Source organism: Globicephala melas, chromosome 12 (assembly GCF_963455315.2).
Source record: "Globicephala melas chromosome 12, mGloMel1.2, whole genome shotgun sequence".
Classification (NCBI taxonomy): Eukaryota; Metazoa; Chordata; class Mammalia; order Artiodactyla; family Delphinidae; genus Globicephala; species Globicephala melas.
In genome coordinates this window covers 5,195,767-5,215,957 of record NC_083325.1, presented here as the reverse complement: position 1 = coordinate 5,215,957, position 20,191 = coordinate 5,195,767, and the positions used below count along the sequence as shown (strand labels likewise).

General features: G+C 39.1%; 1 protein-coding gene across 1 annotated transcript in view; it reads left to right on the top strand.

The window, feature by feature from the left end:
• Positions 1-2,450, top strand: part of IL18R1 (interleukin 18 receptor 1) — a 39,566-nt gene extending 37,116 nt beyond the window's left edge. The window contains exon 11 of the mRNA XM_070046846.1: positions 180-2,450. Within this exon, the coding sequence (XP_069902947.1) occupies positions 180-535 (356 nt within the window). The 3' untranslated portion in view covers positions 536-2,450. The remainder of the gene's footprint in view (positions 1-179) is intronic.
• The last annotated feature ends 17,741 nt before the right edge of the window (positions 2,451-20,191 follow it).

The following is a 20,191-nucleotide window of genomic DNA, read 5'->3' as shown; positions in this document are numbered from 1 at the left end:
ACGGGCCCAGCCGCTCTGCGGCACGTGGGATCTTCCTGGACCGGGGCACGAACCCGCATCCCCTGCATCGGCAGGCGGACCCTCAACCACTGCGCCACCAGGGAAGCCCTGTGCAAAATGATTTTAATCTCATGCCGACCCTTTCAGTTTTCTTAATCTGCCACTTCTCGTATTTTCAGCTGTTGTTGATGAAGTCCATTCATTGATAGAGAAAAGCCGAAGACTGATAATTGTCCTGAGTAAAAGTTATATGTCTAATGAAGTCAGGTATGAACTTGAAAGTGGACTCCATGAAGCACTAGTGGAAAGGAAAATTAAAATCATCTTAATTGAATTTACACCAGTCGGTGACTTCACCTTCTTGCCTCAATCACTGAAGCTTTTGAAATCCCACAGAGTTCTGAAGTGGCAGGCTGATAAGTCTCTGTCTTATAACTCAAGGTTCTGGAAGAATCTTCTTTATCTGATGCCCGCAAAAGCAGTCAAACCATATAGAGAAGAAGCAGAAGTCTTGCCTGTTTTTTCGCAGCCCTGATCTTCAGAAAAGCTGAGCAGAAGAAAGAACTCTTGACACTCTGGGGACTGAGTGTATGAGCCTGTTGATAATGAAGGGCATTATTCAAATATTTAACTCTACTCTGTGAATGTCCTAGTCACAGTCTGAAGATGAAACTTGTCATTAGGTTGCCGGGGTAAGACTAAACATTGAGCTATAGTCGTGGGCTCTCAGAAGACCCTGGAATTCAACAGAAATGGGTCTCCTGTTTCTCCCTCTTCCATAACTGGATGCAGGCACTCTGCTCAATCCCATTCAGCAACTGTGAGACTGCACACGGTGCAGAATAACTTAGGCCGTAAAATAAGGGCACGTCTTTAAGAGATTTTTAATGCTAACAATTGAACTGAAGGATTTTAAGTTCACAAAGTCGCATTTCTCTATGAGCCAGTAGGTGACACAGGAACTGGAATGGTGCCTTCACGAACCCACAATAGCTCCCTACCTCTAAACACCTCTGACAGTGCCTGGGATGCGGGGTGCAGGGTGGGGCTCTGGGAGAACCGACAGGGCTGCGAGCAGAGCAGGGAGCGAGGTGTGAGCTGCTGTAACAGGGCCTCAGCCTCAGAGCACGGGCATTAATGTATCCTGGCTACAGCTGCAGACCTACAGTTCTTGAAACCCCACTAAGATGCTGCAGAGGGCTTGCTTAATTGGACCTATTTGTGGGAACTTCTTAAAAAGAACTCAAAACAACTTTTTAATCTTTCATGCCAGACACAAGTTTTAATTCAAATAATTTTCTGGGTCTTTCCAAAAAATGGTCTAAAACATTTGTTGATTCTGCATAAAGGTTTAGACACAGGATGGGTGCCAGATCAGATGAGTTATTCAACAGCCAAAAAAGGATGGTTACTTGCTTGATTTTTAAAAGGCGACAGATTTTAAATGCCCTTTGGGTGGAGGCAGCATGGCAGCCAAGACACTTGAGCTCAAATCCCGGGTTTACCACTTCCTCTGTGATCTCCGGAAACTCTTCTAACTCATCTGTGATGCAGTTTCCTCATCTGTAACATTAGAATTTATAAGAACTGTACAGGGGGACTAAGTGAATAAATACAAATGAAGCTCTTACAACAGTTCTTGACACAAACTTAATGCTCAATAAGTGTTGGTATTGCTACGTTTGTTATTGTTATTAGTTATCACCTAGGTCAGTTATTTAGCCGTGGAAAGAGAACAAGATCTGGAAAGGAAGGCAGTTTTGACTTGAGGCGATTCATTCTTACAGAGAGGCATAGAGGAGCAGCACATCCGCATATCTGCATTGGACGTCTGCAACTTTTCACATTGGAAGACATATATCTGTCTCCTTAGTACTGGGCCTTCTTGACGGCCTCAGAGGTCTGTTCATGAAAGTCACTGAGTGAGTGATAAATAGCGTGCAGCCTTACAGAGAAAGGAAAGAGCTGGGTAAGTTTGGAAGGCTGGTTAGAAGATATGGGTGTGGCATGAATGTTCCAGAAAAATTTAAAGCAGAGACTGTTTAAAACAGCTGTGGTACTACTCTATATAAAGTAGATAATCAACAAGGACCTACCGTATAGCACAGGGAACTCTACTGAATGTTCTGTAATAACCTATATGGGAAAAGGGTCTAAAAAAGAACGGATCAGGTGAATCACTTTGCTGTACACCTGAAACTAACAGAACATTGTAAATCAACTATACTCCAATATAAAATAAAAAAAAAATAAAATCAGGCAACTTAAATAATAAAACAGCTGTGGTAGATACTACTGAAAATCAAAGAAAAATGAGATTTTCATCAGATTTTCAGTATAAGAAAGTGGTCTAATTTTTGTAGCACTTAAAATTTTGCATGCTAGTTGGATGGCTAAAAAAAGTAAAGGAATTTAATTACTAAGAAGATTTATATGTGAAAATATATGGTCGTGAGAAATTTTATTGCTATCATCATAGTCTCTAATAGAATGATCTGCTTTTCTTTTTTATTATGTATGATTTAAATACATTAAATGTATTTTGTATTAAATATGTTAAATGTATACAGTAAATATATGCTTTAAAATACATTAATGAACCATTGGTCTCGTGCCTTTATTTTTGAAAAATCTCGACATCTTTTTCACTTAGTTTAAAATTTCAGGGGCTTCCCTGGTGGCACAGTGGTTGGGAGTCCGCCTGCCGATGCAGGGGACACGGGTTCGTGCCCCGGTCCGGGAAGATCCCACATGCCGCGGAGTGGCTGGGCCCATGAGCCATGGCCACTGGGCCTGCGCGTCTGGAGCCTGTGCTCCGCAAAGCGAGAGGCCACAGCGGTGAGAGGCCTGCGTACCGCAAAAAAAAAAAAAAAAAAAAAAAAAATTTCAATCCCTCAGTCTCAACATAGATTCCCACCTTTTAAAATGAGATATGGGTCATTCAAAATGAATGCTTGGATCTATCTTTTCTTATGTCAAATTACTTCGTACCTACCTTCTTTAAAATCCATCCAGGAGCAAAAGAAGAATTCCATTCCCTCTCACAAGGCCACCCAATATCCAGCACAAATATTAGGTCTTCACGTGCCGGTTAACTCATGTGCATATTTTAAAATTTAAATGCCAAGCATTTCCAATCAGGACCAGGACCTAACTTTTATTGATAGAATAATGTCATTCTCTTCTATGACTTCAAATGTCCTTACACTGTGGAGTCCATTTCAGAGAATCAGTGAACAACCAGCTGTCTAAGATGTATAAAGAAACAACCCATGTATGTCTATTATATGCTGGAAACATTTATTAAATCGAGTTATACTCTCGTAAAGCAGAGAGAGACCTTATTACCCACATATTCTAAACCCAGGAACCTGAGACATGGTCTGTCCAGGGACTTGACCTGGGTATGCAATTAGCTAGTGTGGCCAGGCTGGGGCAGAGAGGGATACCGTCTCCTCTCTGGAATTGCCTGTTGCAGGGAGACCAGGTAAGTTGTGGGAGGCTGTAGGCACTTTCCTGGGGAGGCACCTTGTACTAGGAGGGTCTAGAACAGTCTTGCAGAGAGGAAGCAGGGCTGCTTAGGACTGGCTCTCAGGAGGTTAAAAGAGTACGAGGGCTCTTCTAGGCTACTAGGGTAAGGATGGAGGGAGAATAGCACTCAAATCCTCCATAGGATGGAAGTGTACACGTGACTGTGGCATCTGCTGAGGTAGGGGGAGTTAAGAGCCCTGAGAGGTACTAGGAGCTCATCCTGAGTTGATGCTGAGTGGTTGACCAGCTGGCTGCGGAGGAGTGTCAGCAAGGCTCAGAGTGGGTGCACCTCCTTGCAGCCATCAACATGCTTGTCTGAACCGGGGACACGGGCAAAACCGAGTTGAATCAAAGCTTTAAATACTCAGAGGAAATAGTTCATCAACCTGGCACGAGTGCACCTCTTGAGGGAGGAGAGCTGGGGTTTGGGGGAAGCCATCTTTCTGAGCAGAAGCTACTCTGAGAAACGGGGTCAGGGCCAAGAAGTTGTGGCCAGGCCACGACTCTAACAGGAAACGGGCTGTGTGCGCTGTGGGCAGGACACTGAGTGCTTCAGCCCCACCTGCGCGCCGCACTGATAGCGATCGCAGAGTCCAGCCTGGGAGTGCTGAGACCAATGCCTACTTTTCTGTGAGAGGCTTGTGAAAACCAGCTTTCATCTCTTTGCAGCCTACCTTGTGGTTGCACATACCATCCGGGGAACGTGATACCCCATTTAAACAATTGCTACAACTCGATGTGCAAGTTTAATCATTCATGGTGGCCGTGTTAAAATCGACTTTCAAATTGGGTTTCAGGAGTCCCAGGTCTCTTCAGACGTGCCTTAGCGACCATCCCGGGCAGTGGGCGCATGTGTGCCTGGTCCCAGCCCTCTCCCCACCTCCCATTCCTTCCAAATATCAGTACTTCAACAGAAGTAGTGCTGCTCTTACCCATTTTTATGTTGAGATTCCACATAACAATTTTATTTGGCAAAATCAAACACCTCTGAATAGGCCATGGTTTAGATGTAATGAACATAATCCTCCCTGGCTAGTTTAAACAGAAATGGTTATAGAATTGTTCAGAAAGGGGAAGAAATAGACTCTAGTCTATTCTTCCAAGGATATAGTCCAAAGTCACCCAGAAAAACACTGGGCTGCCAGGAGCTGCTGATCCTGCCACAGACAGGAAGAAATCTCTGGAATCATGAAGATTCTGCTGCAGATGTCAGCTCAGACCATCCTGCAGGCTAGCTGTGGAGCTGCTGAGAGCTAAAAAAACCCAACTGCTTCTGTTCACCCAACTGAGTCCACCAGCAGCAACTTAGTTATTCCTTTGCTTTATCCCACAATATACACAATAGCCTCAGAAGGATGATGATACGAACAACGCCATCAATATTTTGTCGACTAAAAACAGTTCAAGATTTTGGGGGGACTGTTTTATGCCTTGAGAACCTCCCATTAGAATGTAAAGCCAAGTCGGTGTGTCCTAAAGTCATGTGAAATGATTCCTCTTGACGTAGTTTTGCTGACTCAGTATACAGTTAGATTTATTTCTTTTATTGTGCTTTTTTAGGAATTGCTGCTTAAATTGTATTTTGTTTTATAATAATGCAAAATATTTACATCCTTCTAAGAGCAAATCTGCAAAATAAGGTATATGCAGAGAAGTCCATCTTCTACCCTTCTTGTTCTCCCCTTCCCCACAGGTAAATCTTTCTAAAAGTGATGTTGATTTACCCTTCCGTTTTGTAATATAATTAAATAGGCATACATATTTAATCTCCCCACGTCTTACAGATAAATCGTAGTGTATTAACTACAATTTTTCCACCTTGCTTTTCCCACTCAATATATTCCAGAGATCACTCCCTAACTGTATATGGAGCTGTTTCTCATTCTTAGAGTTACGTGGTACACCATTGTGTGGCTTGGTTATACTATAGTTTATACAGCCAATCTCAGATGTTTCCAGTCTTTTGCTATTACAGATTATGTTGTAAAGAATTATGTTGTCTTATGCATGCATCTTTTTTATCTTTCTTTCTTTTTGGCCACGCTGCGGGCATGTGGGATCTTATTTCCCTGACCAGTGATCAAACCTGTGCTCCCTGCAATGGAAGTGTAGAGTCTTAACCACTGGAGTGCCAGGGAAGTCCCCTTATGCATGCATCTTTTCACATTTTTCAAGATTATTTTGGGGATAGATTCCAAATGTAGAATACATGGGTCAGAGGGCAATGTACATGTAATTTTGCTGGATATTGCCATATTCCTTTTCGTAGGGGTAAAGTAATATCATTTTCCATTCCCATCAGCAATGTAAGGAGAGCTAGCCCCTTAGCTTTTGTCAATTTTACTGTAGCGATGTTGATCTTTTTCATCCCTGTTGTTGAAAGGTCTTTACATATTAGAACTAAGACATTGTGATGTAAGTTGCAAATATTTTTCTTTCCCACTTTGTCCCTTGTGTTTTTAACTTTGCTTTTGATATTTACCCATTCCCTGATTATAGAGGAATTCACCCATATTTCCAATACTCATAGAGATTAATTTTTAAAATTTAAATCTTCAATCCATTTGGAATTTGTACTGGTGTGCAGTGCAAGGAATGAATCCATTGAATCATTTTTCAGATGACAGTCCATTTACCACAATACTACGTTTTTACTTTTACCCACTGATTTGAGATGCCCCTTCTAACTTATACTCAATTTCCATTTCCTATTAGATCTATTTCTGGACTATCTAGTCTATTCTATTGGTCAACTTGCTATTCATGTGGTAATACCACACTGTTTCAGTTGCAGAGACTTTAAAACATATTTTAATATCTTGTAGGGGCTATGTCCCTAACCTCACCCCAAAGCTCCTATTTTTCAGTGATTTCCTGACTTTCTATCTAGTCTATTCTATTGGTCAACTTGCTATTCATGTGGTAATACCACACTGTTTCAGTTGCAGAGACTTTAAAACATATTTTAATATCTTGTAGGGGCTATGTCCCTAACCTCACCCCAAAGCTCCTATTTTTCAGTGATTTCCTGACTTTTTGTGCATGTTTTTTTCTTCCAAATGAACTTTATAATTAGTATGCTTAACTCCTGGAAAAAAAAAAACTGATGACATTTTATTGAGTTCACATTAAGATTTTAAATTAATATAGGGAGGATCAACTTATTTTTGAGATGCGTCTTCCTAGCCAAGAACATAGGATGTCTCTCCACTTGTTCAAATATGCATTTGGTTCATTCAGGATTGTTTTATAGTTTTACTCATGGAGATTTTGGATATTTCATGTTAAGTTTGGACTATTTTGCTATCAAAATGGTGTCTTCTCTTTGGTGATCTTCTAATTTGTTTTTACATATATACACTAAGGCAATTGAAATATCTCAAAATTGAAGGACATGAGTTTCTAGATTGAAAGGGCTACCAATTTCCCAGCAAAACAGAGAATCACTTCCAAACTTGGAAGGAAAAGTGATGTGCTCCCTGCAGCCTTATACTCAAACAATTATTCTCCAATATGAGGCCAAAATAGAGATTTTCAGACATGTAAGCCCTCAAAATATTTACTTCCCATGTACCTTGTGTCTGAGGTCTACTGGAAGAGGTGCTTCTCCAAAAAAGAGAACATCCTCTAAGAAGGCTCAGAAATAAGGGATCCAACTTAGGAGAGTGGTAAAAAGTTTCTCCAGGCTGACGGTAAATGGAAATCCCAGGATGGCAATTGAGAGCAAGTTCCAGATAGACCGTTTTCAGGAAGAAGACAGATTTCCCAGTGTGGTTAACGCATTGAGAGGTCATTTACATTTCTAGTGGAAAGTTGAGGAATGAGTTAATGATAAATATAGAGAAATTTAATCAAATGAAGAAAAATAATTATTAGCTTCTAGTGAAACAAAAGTTGGTATACGAAAAGAGATGTAGTCAAATGGCATTATATGGCTCAGCCATAAATAGTATTTACCTGTAACAATGGTGTAAATATTCAACATTTATTTAACTAAAATTATGGTATAACTATATTTGGAGGCAGGATAGGAGGGAAAATGTGTTTGTGGTAGTGGTGGTGTTGGGGAGTAAATCACACCTTTCATTGTTAGGAAGTCAACAGATTATATCTAAAACTTTGTTCAAAGTCAAGGTTCTTAGAAAGGCAGGCTATGCTTTGCTTTCTCATTAATCCCTGGTCCATTTGCTGCAATATCTCCCATACTCTGCAGTCCAGGACGTCTGCAGGCTCTGGATCCCCAGCTCTAATGGAAACTCTTCAACCTCACTTGACTTCTATGTTGTAGTCAACACTAGTCACCCCAGTTTTCTTCTGAAACCTCCTTGGATTTGTGAAAAGATTCCCTCCTGGTTTTCATAGCCCCATTTTCATATTCCCTTTTCATACTGTTTGGTGGTTTCTCTTTCTCTGTTCCATGCCACCCCTCCCTTAAAATTTTCCAGGGTCCCTTTCTGGAATCTTCTTTCCTTCTCATGCCGCATATTATCCTTGCCCATTGCTTTAGCAAACCTAAAGAGGAAAAAAATCCCTCTTCCCATCTATGGTCTATTTTCTGAGCTCTAGAATCACACATTCAGGTCTACTTTGGGTAACTTTATCTAGAAACATACATAACATCTAAAACTCAACTATTTATACTGAATTGATTCTAGTTTCCCAAAGCCTATACCTCTGTTTTGGTTTTACGAACCCATTTTCTACCTGATAAAAATGGTAGAACCATTTTCTTCCAAGCAGGAAACTGAAGGTCACCTATATTAATTCTCTTTCTCCCATGTTTCATATTCAGTCAGGAAGTTCTACCCTGGACCTGTGTTCTCTATAATAGCTCCTTAGCAGCTGCTTTACATATGTCCCTTACTAACGCCTGCAAAAACAGGTGAGTAGATGCTTTTGACGGAGCTTAAAGAAGTTCTTTTCTGTTTGCTGTTCTGTTTACTGCAAGTTTCTCAGTCATCAGCTGAGAATGAGGATGAGGGGGGAAACTTTAGAAGAAAGGAAGAAATATGAAGTTGTTTTCTAGGAAAATAAGATACTGAGTGAAGTAGAGAAATATAGCATGGCTGCTAACAAGTATTAGAGTCTCCCTCAGGTTATGGAGACCAGTCAGCATGCCTGCGTGTTTCCTCCAGCCATGTTCAGTTGTGTATGTTCAACTAAGGAAGAGAGTTAGTAATTTTTAAGCTAATGCGATAAAATAAGAGAGTGTCAAGTGAACTAAAGGTATAGGTAAGCGACTGATAATAATGCACGACAATAAAACTTAAGTTGGAAAATGCGTGTATAGAGGGTGTCGTTGAAGATTTGGTTAGAGCAATATAAGTTTCTTCTGTGACCACATGATTGTCACAAATGAATTGTTATCACAGTGTTTCAGGGAGTAAGATGATAGGATGCTTGAAACGGAGATTATTGAGGCATGTCAAATACTAGTAATGGCAGGTGTAGGAATAAATGCCTGAGGTAGGTGTGGAAGTCAAGACATTTGGAAGAGAAGGAAGTTAAAGAATCGAGAGACCAGAGTGTTCCATGGATCATCTATGTGAATACTAAAATTACCAAGAATCAAAACAGGGAGGGTTCTGGTGAGCATAAGAATAAGTGGGGGGACTAAACTCTTCAGAGAATGTGAAACTGAGAGGAACCCTGCGGGGCTTTCCCAGGAACAGACTCCTGTGTCCTCCGCCTCTTGTTGGTAGAGCTTTATCTTCCTAGGCTTTCCCTGAGTTCCAAAGAGCAAATTTAATCAGAGAAGCAAGAAAATGCAAAAACAAAGGAAAGCAGTCAAGCAAGACAAAATAATAATAGTTTAGCCATAAAATTAGGTCAAGGACTTCTAGTTCTTCCTCAAGGGCTAGTTATTTTGCAGATACTAAAGCCCCCACCAGGTGGAGAAAGTTAACTGCAAGCTGACCACCAGCATGGGGACCTCAGACACTTTGGAACCAGAAGGTTGACGATTGAGATTTCCAAAGCATGACCTGTTACCTCACCGCCAGCTAATCAGAGAATTGTACACGAGCTGATCTCATACTCTGAGACTCTCTCCCTTCACTTTGTCCTTAGAAACACTTCCCTGATAGCCACCAGAGAATTCAGGTCTTTGGAGCACAAGCTGCCTGTTCTCCTTGCTTGGTACCCTGCAATGAATGCTGTTCTTTCCTTCACCACAACCTGGTATAAGTAGACTGGCTTTGCTGCATGTAGACCCAAGTTCTGTTTAGTAACAAATGCAGCAGTGTGACCAGAGGTTTGGGGACAACCTCAACAAGGTGAGTAATGGGTGGTATTACAGGGTGAGGACATGCTATTCAAAGCTGGGGATTTTTAGGGAGGAGGGAGTATAATGGCTGGAAATCAGTGGCTCAAGGGGTCTGGGAGAGAAAACAACCACAATTTAAGTGGGCTGTTAGGGAAACAATGTCCTTGGGAGAGAGTCAAATAGCAATGGTGAGAAAGGGGTAAGAAAGTCCAGGGAAGAGTTTGAAGATATGACAAATGATCAATTTAACTATCTACAAATGAGGTTAGAAAAAAATTAATTAAAATTCAGAGAAATCCCTCTGGGAGACATCCCCAAGTCTGTAGTTTGGCTAAGAGCCTGTCTCCTGTGGTCCACTGTGCATACCTCTATTTAGCATTTACCATCTAAGAAATGATCTTCAGAGGTCCAGTCCCTCTTTGACCACCCTAACTGTTCACAGTTACCAGAAAAAGATCTTGCCTATAGTAGATGGTTAGCAAATGTTTGTTAGATTAAACTTATTACTGTCCACTGTAATTATTTACCTTTTCCCCCAAATATGAACTCTTTGAGTGTAGAGCGTGTGTATTTTATTTATCCTTGTATCATGTTTCTGATACAATAATAGACACACATAAAATGCTTGGAACCATGAATGCACAGAATAGATTCATTTTGGTTTCTCCCAGCAATTTACTCCAAGTGAAATAGAATTCATTTATCCAATGGTAATATTATATGTTTCAGTTATTTATTGCTATCTAACAAATCACCCCAAAACTTAGTTGCTTAAACATTGACAGTTTGTTATTTCTCACAATTCTGCAATCTAGATTGGACTCCATTGGACCGTTTTTCTGCTCCATGTGGTGTCTGCTGGGGCTGGAACATCTAATATATTCTTCACTCACATATGTAGACAAAGATGGTTGGAGCAACTGGAGTATGACCAGACAGCTCACTCTCTCTCTCTCCTCGTGTTTTTACAACTAGCTTTTACAGCTACTTGAGCTTCCTTACAGCAAGGTGATCTCAGAACATTTGGACGAGAAATATTGTATCTGGCCTCCAAGAGAAAGCTGAAGACCTTTAAAAAACTACATCCAGATGGGCACTTCCACTGCATTTTGTTGGTCAAAGCAAGTCACAAATTCAACCTAGATCCAAGAACAGGAACAATAGACTCCACCCCTCGACATGCACAACAATGCACGCGAAGGACCAGAGGAACTGATGGCAGCCATTTTTGGAGACTATCCCCACAATGCCTGTAGGAGGGTATTCTGTCTCCTGCAAACTTGATTAAAGTGATCAAACTGGCTTTAGGAATCACCTCTTTAAACAACTTTAGACTCAACTTCAAGGTCTGCATCAGGATCTCTGAAGCTTCAGAAGGATAGCTCCCACACCCCAACTCACCTGAATCAAGTTCAAATCAATAGGTATTGAATACCGGTCATAGACAACCCCTTACGTTTAGCCTTTTCCTTCCATCTTAGCCACATCTCTTCCCAGGTCTCCTGCCTTTATTCTTTTTTTTTTATCATTCATCTTCCATGGATTTTATTTATTTTTTTAAAACATCTTTATGGAGTATAGTTGCTTTACAATGTTGTGTTAGTTTCTGCTATATAACAAAATGAATCAGCTATATGCATATGTATATCCCCATATGCCCCCCACTTGCATCTCCCTCCCACCCTCCATATCCCACCCCTCTAGGTGCTCACGAAGGCACTGAACTGATTTCCCTATGCTATGCAGCTGCTTCCCACTAGCTATCTATTTTATATTTGATAGTGTATATATGTCAGTGCTATTCTCTCACTTCGTCCCAGCTTACCCTTCCCCCTCCCTGTGTCCTCAAGTGCATTCTCTATGTCTACGTCTTTATTCCTGTCCTGCCCCTAGGTTCATCAGGACCATTTTCTTTTTAGATTCCATATGTACACTTTAGCATACAATTTCATTTCATTTCATTTTATGGCTGAGTAATATTCCATTGTATATATGTGCCACATCTTCTTTTTCCATTCATCTGTTGATGGACACTTAGGTTGCTTCCATGTCCTGGCTATTGTAAATAGAGCTTCAGTGAACATTGTGGTACATGACTCTTTTTAAATTATGGTTTTCTCAGGGTATATGCCCAGTAGTGGGATTGTTGCATCATATGGTAGTTCTATTTTTAGTTTTTTAAGGAATCTCCATACTGTTCTCCATAGTAGCTGTATCAATTTACATTCCCACCAACAGTGCAAGAGGGTTCCCTTTTCTCCACACCCTCTCCAGCATTTATTATTTGTAGATTTTTTGATGATGGCCATTCTGACCGGTTTGAGGTGATATCTCATTGTAGGTTTGATTTTCATTTCTCTAATGATTAGTGATGTTGAGCATCCTTTCATGTGTTTGTTGGCAATCTGTATATCTTCCTTGGAGAAACGTCTTTTTAGGTCTTCTGCCCAGTTTTGGATTGGGTGTTTGTTTTTTGAATATTGAGCTGCATGTGCTGCTTGTAAATTTTGGAGATTAATCCTTTGTCAGTTGCTTCATTTGCAAATATTTTCTCCCATTCTGAGGGTTGTCTTTTTGTTTTGTTTATGTTTTCCTTTGCTGTGCAAAAGCTTTTAAGTTTCATTAGGTCCCATTTGTTTACTTTTGTTTTTATTTCCATTTCTCTAGGAGGTGGGTCAAAAAGGATCTTGTTGTAATTTATGTCATGGAGTGTTCTGCCTATGTTTTCCTCTAAGAGTTTGATAGTGTCTGGTCTTACATTTCAGTCTTTAATCCATTTTGAGTTTATTTTTGTGTATGGTGTTAGGGAGTCTTCTAATTTCATTCTTTTACATGTAGCTATGCAGTTTTCCCAGCACCACTTATTGAAGAGGCTATCTTTTCTCCATTGTATATTCTTGCCCCCTTTATCAAAGATAAGGTGACCATAGGTGCATGGGTTTATATCTGGGCTTTCTAACCTGTTCCATTGATCTATGTTTCTGTTTTTGCACCAGTACCGTACTGTCTTGATTACTGTAGTTTTGTAGTATAGTCTGAAGTCAGGGAGTCTGATTTCTCCAGCTCCGTTTTTCTTTCCCAAGATTGCTTTGGCTATTCGGGGTCTTTTGTGTTTCCATACAAATTGTGAAATTTTTTGTTCTAGTTCTGTGAAAAATGCCATTGGTATTTTGATAGGGATTGCATTGAATCTGTAGATTGCTTTGGGTAGTAGAGTCATTTTCACAATGTTGATTCTTCCAATCAAGAACATTGTATATCTCTCCATCTGTTTGTATTGTCTTTTCTTTCATCAGTGTCTTACAGTTTTCTTCATATAGATCTTTTGCTTCCTTAGGTAGGTTTATTCCTAGGTATTTTATTCTTTTTGTTGCAGTGGTAAATGGGAGTGTTTCCTTAATTTCTCTTTCAGATTTTTCATTGTTTGTGTATAGGAATGCTAGAGATTTCTGTGCATTGATTTTGTATCCTGCTACTTTACCAAATTCATTGATTAGCTCTAGTAATTTTCTGGTAGCATCTTTAGGATTCTCTATGTATAGTATCATGTCATCTGCAAACAGTGACAGTTTTACTTCTTTTTTTCTGATTTGGATTCCTTTTATTTCTTTTTCTTCTCTGATTGCCATGGCCAAAACTATGTTGAATAATAGTGGTGAGAGTGGGCACCCTTGTCTTGTTCCTGATCATACAGGAAATGTTTTCAGTTTTTCACCATTGAAAATGATGTTGGCTATGGGTTTCTCATATATGGCCTTTAATATCTTGAGATAGGTTCCCTCTATGCCCACTTAATGGAAAGTTTTTATCATAAATAGATGTTGAATTTTGTTGAAAGCTTTTTCTGCATCTACTGAGATGATCATATGATTTTTATCCTTCAGTTTGATAACATGGTGTATCACATTGATTGGTTTACATATATTGAAGAATCCTTGCATTACTGAGATAAACCCCACTTGATCATGATGTATGATCCTTTTAATGTGCTGTTGGATTCTGTTTGCTAGTATTTTGTTGAGGATTTTTGCATCTATGTTCATCAGTGATATTGGCCTGTAGTTTTCTTTCTTTGTGACATCTTTGTCTGGTTTTGGTATCATTGTGATGGTGGTCTCACAGAATGAGTTTGGGAGTGTTCCTCCCTCTGCTATATTTTGGAAGAGTTTGAGAAGTTTAGGTATTAGCTATTCTCTAAATATTTGATAGAATTCACCTGTGAAGCCATCTGGTCTTGGGGTTTTGTTTGTTGGAAGATTTTTAATCACAGTTTCAATTTCAGTGCTTGTGATTGGTCTGTTTATATTGTCTATTTCTTCCTGGTTCAGTCTCGGTAGGTTGTGCTTTTCTAAGAACTTGTCCATTTCTTCCAGGTTGTCCATTTTATTGGCATATAGTTGCTTGTAGTAATCGCTCATGATCCTTTGTATTTCTGCAGTGTCAGTTGTTACTTCTTTTTCATTTCTAATTCTGTTGATTTGAGTCTTCTCCCTTTTTTTCTTGATGAGTCTGGCTAATGATTTCTCAACTTTGTTTATCTTCTCAAAGAACCAGCTTTTAGTTTTATTGATCTTTGCTATTGTTTCCTTCATTTCTTGTTCATTTATTTCTGACCTGGTCTTTATGATTTCTTTCCTTCTGCTAACCTTGGGTATTTTTTGTTCTTCTTTCTCTAGTTGCTTTAGGTGTAAGGTTAGATTGTTCATTTGAGATTTTTCTTGTTTCTTGAGGTAGGATTGTATTGCTCTAAACTTCCCTCTTAGAAGTGCTTTTGCTGCATCCCATAGGTTTTGGGTCGTTGTGTTTTCATTGTCATTTGTTTCTAGGTATTTTTTTATTTCCTCCTTGATTTCTTCAGTGATCTCTTGGTTATTTAGTAGCATATTGTTTAGCCTCCATGTGTTTGTATTTTTTACATTTTTTTCCTGTAATTGATACCTAGTCTCATAGCATTGTGGTCAGAAAAGATACTTGGTACGATTTCAATTTTCTTAAATTTACCACAGCTTGATTTGTGACCCAAGATATGATCTATCCTGGAGAATGTTCCATGAGCACTTGAGAAGAAACTGTATTCTATTGTTTTTGGATGAAATATCCTATAAATACCAATTAAGTCCATCTGGTCTAATGTGTCATTTAAAGCTGTGTTTCCTTATTTGTTTTCATTTTGGATGATTTGTCCACTGGTGAAAGTGGGGTGTTAAAGTCCCCGACTATTATTGTGTTACTGTTGATTTCTCCTTTTATGGCTGTTAGCATTTGCCTTATGTATTGGGTTGCTCCTATGTTTGGTGCATAAATATTTACAATTGTTATATCTTCTTCTTGGATTGATCCTTTTATCATTATGTAGTGGCCTTCTTTGTCTCTTGTAATAGTCTTTATTTTGAAGTCTATTTTATCTGATATGAGTATTGCTACTTCATCTTTCTTTTGATTTCCATGTGCATGGAATATCTTTTTCCATTCCCTCACTTTCAGTCTGGATGTGCCCCTAGGTCTGAAGTGGGTCTCTTGTAGACAACATATATACAGGTCTTGTTTTTGTATTGCTCCAATCTTTTGGTTGGAGCATTTAACCATTTACATTTAAGGTATGTATCGGTATGTATGTTCCTCTTACCATTGTCTTAATTGTCTTGGGTTTGTTTTTCTGGGTCTTTTCTTTCTCTTGGTGTTTCCTGCCTAGAGAAATTCCTTTAGCATTTGTTGTAAAGCTGGTTTGGTGGTGCTGAATTCTCTTAACTTTTGTTTGTCTTTAAAGCTTTTAATTTCTCTGTTGAATCTGAATGAGATCCTTGCTGGGTAGAGTAATCTTTTTTGTAGGTTTTTCCCTTTCATCACTTTAAATATATCCTGCCACTCCCTTCTCGCTTGCAGAGTTTCTGCTGAAAGATCAGCTGTTAACTTTATGAGGATTCCCTTGTATGTTAGTTGTTGTTTTTCCCTTGCTGCTTTTAGTATTTTTTTCTTTGTATTTAATTTTTGATAGTTTGATTAATATGTGTCTTGTTGTGTTTCTCCTTGGATTTATCCTGTATGGGACTCTGCACTTCCTGGACTTGATTGACTATTTCCTTTCCCATGTTAGGGAAATTTTTGACTCTAATCTTTTCAAATATTTTCTCAGTCCCTTTCTTTTTCTCTTCTTGTTCTGGGACCCCTATAATTCGAATGTTGGTGTGTTTAATGTTGTCCCAGAGGTCTCTGAGACTGTCCTCAATTCTTTTCATTCTTTTTTCTTTATTCTGGTCTGTGGCAGTTATTTCCACTATTTTATTTTCCAGATCACTCATCTGTTCTTCTGCTTCAATTATTCTGCTATTGATTCCTTCTAGAGAAGTTTTAATTTCATTTATTGTGTTGTTCACCATTGTTTGCTCTTTAGTTCTTCTAGGTCCTTGTTAAATGTTTCTTGTATTTCCTCCATTCTATTTCTGAGATTTTGGATCATCTTTATTTGCATTACTCTGAATTCTTTTCCAGGGAGACTGCCTATTTCCTCTTCATGTGTTTGGTCTGGTGGGTTTTTACCTTGCTCCTTCATCTGCTGCATGTTTCTCTGTCTTGTCATTTTGTTTAATTTACTGTGTTTGGGGTCTCCTTTTCCCAGCCTGCAGGTTTAGAGTTCCCATTATTTTAAGTGTCTGCCCCTGTCACAGACACCCAGTGGGTGAGGTTGGTTCAGTAGCTTTTGTAGGCTTCCTGGTGGAGGGGACTGGTGCCTGTGTTCTGGGGGCTGGGGCTGGATCTTGTCCTTCTGGTGGGCAGGACACAGCCAGTGGTGTGTTTTGGGGTGTCTGTGAACTTAGTATGACTTTATCCTGCCTTTATTCTTATCACTGTGTTGCTCTCACGTGACTATGTAAGCCTGGAGCTTCATGTGCCCGGAATATCATTCAGCTGCTCCCTATGACCTGTGTTGAAGCAGGGCTGTAAAAAGCCTCATATCCTCTTGGAATCCTAGGCAGATTCGTGACCCAGGGCAGATATATTTTTTTGGTTCATTCCTAGTTATAAATGCTAATTCCCTCTTCTCTCTTCCACCTCAGGGAAACACTCATTTTGCCTTCATCCCAAAGCAAATGTAGTCTTCTTTTGTATTTTATGTTATCCTCTAGTTATGTGTAGAAGCAGCCCTGGAGCATTCATATGCTCAGAAGAATCAGCCTTCTCTTTGTTAGAATGTCAGCCTCTTGAGGATGGGTGATATCTAAGCTTAACCAAGTTGCTTTCTAGATAAAGCTCTTTCTGACCAGAGTGGTCTCAGAGTGGCCTAGGGTTCTTATTAAGTGATTTTATTTCTTCTATCAAAGGAACAGTGGGGTTCTCAATTATATGTTATATTTTGAATCTTTGTTTCAATGAAGAGGTACCAGAAAATCTTGGTGATTTCAGAGTTTAAATTTATTTCCCTGTCTGTATCAATAAATTATTGTTTCAAACAAATGGTGTTAGAGAGATGTTTTTTTTCTTTTTCAGAATTCAAAAAAAGTTAATCATAACAACAGTTTTAGGTTATATCATAAAGGTTACATTTTTGGGAGTTAGTTTTACAAAACGAAAAAAAAACACCAAAAACCCAAAACCCACAGTTGAGAAACTGTTGAGTGCTAATAATCTTTACAGGAAATTCCTGTAAAGGAAGTTGGATTACTCACTCTTTCAACTAAACCTAACCACAAACCTTATCTAGTCAAGGAGGTTGGTCTGGGGAGAGTTTTAGATGCTTCATCTTCAGGTCATTTCCTTCTACTTATAGAGGTCATTAATTTGATTTTCCTCCATATGACCATGAATTTGACAATGTCAGTGGTCATTTACAAAATACTAAAGGTTTTCCTTTTTTTTTTTCTCCAGGTTTAGCTCATTATTTACAAACTTGTGTGAGTTACATGTACTTTCTCCCTTTATCTCTCTGACTAGGAAGAGATATTGTAGACCTCTGAAAATGGATATTTTCACATGCTCATCTTCAGAGAGAAAAGCCGGCAGTCACTGAAAGAAAGACTTGAAGTTCCTTTCTCTTTTTCAACGTCTTAAGGACAGGAAATACAGGTAAGACAATGGTATATATTTTTTTCCACTAGATTTCCTAACCAGCAAATATAAGTTGAGAAAAGAACTTAAATCATTTTCAAAATGGATTGCTAACACAATTCTTTTTCATAAACTATTTTGTACTAATAAATTTGCTACCTAATTAGCAAATTTTCCATCTCCACATATATGGAGACTTTATAAAAAAAACAAAAACTGGTGGTTATGAAATAAACCTATCTACAGTGCTTTGAGCATTTTGTGGGAAAGGTGGAGAGCAGAGGGGTTCAAAATGTTTGCCGACTCAGCCATAAAAAGAAACAAAATTGGGTCATTTGTAGAGACATGGATGGACATAGAGGCTGTAATACAGAGTGAAGTAAGTCAAAAAGACAAAAACAAATATCATATATTAATGCATATATGTGGAATATGAAAAAAATTGGTATAGGCGACCTTATTTACAAAGCAGAAATAGAGGCACAGACATAGAGAACAAACATACGGATACCAAGGGAAAAAGGTGGGGTGGTGGGGTGAATTGGGGGATTGGGATTGACATATATACACTATTGATACTACGTATAAAATAAATAACTAATGACAACTTGCTGTATAGCACAGGGAACTCTACTCAGTGCTCTGGAGACCTAAATGGGAAGGAAATCCAAAAAAGAGGGGGTATATGTATACATATAGCTGATTCATTTTGCTGTACAGTAGATACTAACACAATATTGTAAAGAAACTATACTCCAATAAAAATTAAAAAAACAAAAAAGGGCATAGATAGTCCCTATAATATCTAGCATAAAGTTTGCCACATAACAAGAATTCAGCAAATAGTTGTTGTACAAATGTGTATGACCAAGGTTGGCAGTTTAGTTTAGATTGGGTTTTGTTAAGCTATTCGTATCTGTATTCCAGCATCATCATTTTTTAAATGTATGACTTTGGACAATTTACTTCGCCAAAAAAAAAAGAGTTTTTGCCGAATTTAAATGCTTGTCTTGACTTGACTGTAAAATCTTTGAGAGCAGGAGCTACACTCTTGATTTTCTGTAATTCCTAGGCAATGGGATATATAGCTACCATGGATCATGTGAGAACAATAATAATATTATTTGAATTAAATACTTACTGTTACACCAGACCAAATGTCTACATGTACATGTGTTCCCTGGGTAGTCATTGCTGATCCCATGGGAAATTGTCTTTAACTGTGGGATTCTCCTACCTGAGCCTCAGATTCCCTGTTGACACCTGCCTTCTCCACCTGCCTTTCCTCTTTTGCTCCTCCCACCAAAAGCTTTGGTCAGAAAAAATTTTAGTTCATCATCAACCAAAGATAGTTGAAGGTGTAGTCTTGACCAACTGATTGGGGGAATCTTCAACCACTAACAAAAAAAATATGGCTCTCAAAAAGCAGGTATGGTTGCTGTTTTGGATAAGAGACCCTTCAGATACTTGAAGTCACCCTTTTGAGCTCTTATCTCTTTTTGTGAGGTGACGGCATATGCTGATAGGAAAATCAGAGTCTCTGAGACCCTCTTCACATGGACATGAATTCCTCTTCTAATACTTATCAAATGTGCAATTATCATTAATAGTGGGGACCACTCTCCAAGCAATGTGAGCCTTTGTGGTCCATCAGTGAAACAAGGACAACAACCATCTTCCCGAGTGTGACAGAGAGTATGTAAGAGAGCAGGACACCATTCTGTTCAGTGCCACCTGCCCATTGATTTACTGCCAAGAACAGACCTGCTGCCTGGTTTGGTTAAGTTTCCCAATGCTTGAAAAATGCTCGATAAATGCACCTTGTGTGATTCCTTATGATTCTTGGAAGTGTTTTGGTGATGGTGGAATGAAAGGCATCACACAGACATCAAAAGATCTTAAAAAGGTAGATGTTGACAAACAATATCAGTTGTGTTATCCCACATGGATGGGGTTTCCAGAGTGGGCTTGCTCTTGTGTTGCTCAGTTGCCAACAGTGTTGGTAATAACTGCTGTAACTTAGCACAGACCCAGCTCCCCAAGGTCTATTCTTGTCCCTGAGCAGGGCTTCCCAGAGATGATCCCTAAATCACAGTGATTTCCCTGACACTTGTTTATAATATAGAGTCCAATGTTCTTCTCCTTGAGAATCTGATTTAATATGATTTGGAGGGCCCAGATATCTGAATTTATAAAAAGCATTCTGGGTGATTCTTGTTATGGAGATAATTTGAGAAACACAATCCCAGAGACAAAGCTGTAGCCTAGAAACAGCCCCAGGCAGCCTGAGGTCCTATGCCAGTAGGTGAGGGTATCATGGACAGAACATCTGACCACTCAAGGTTGGGACAG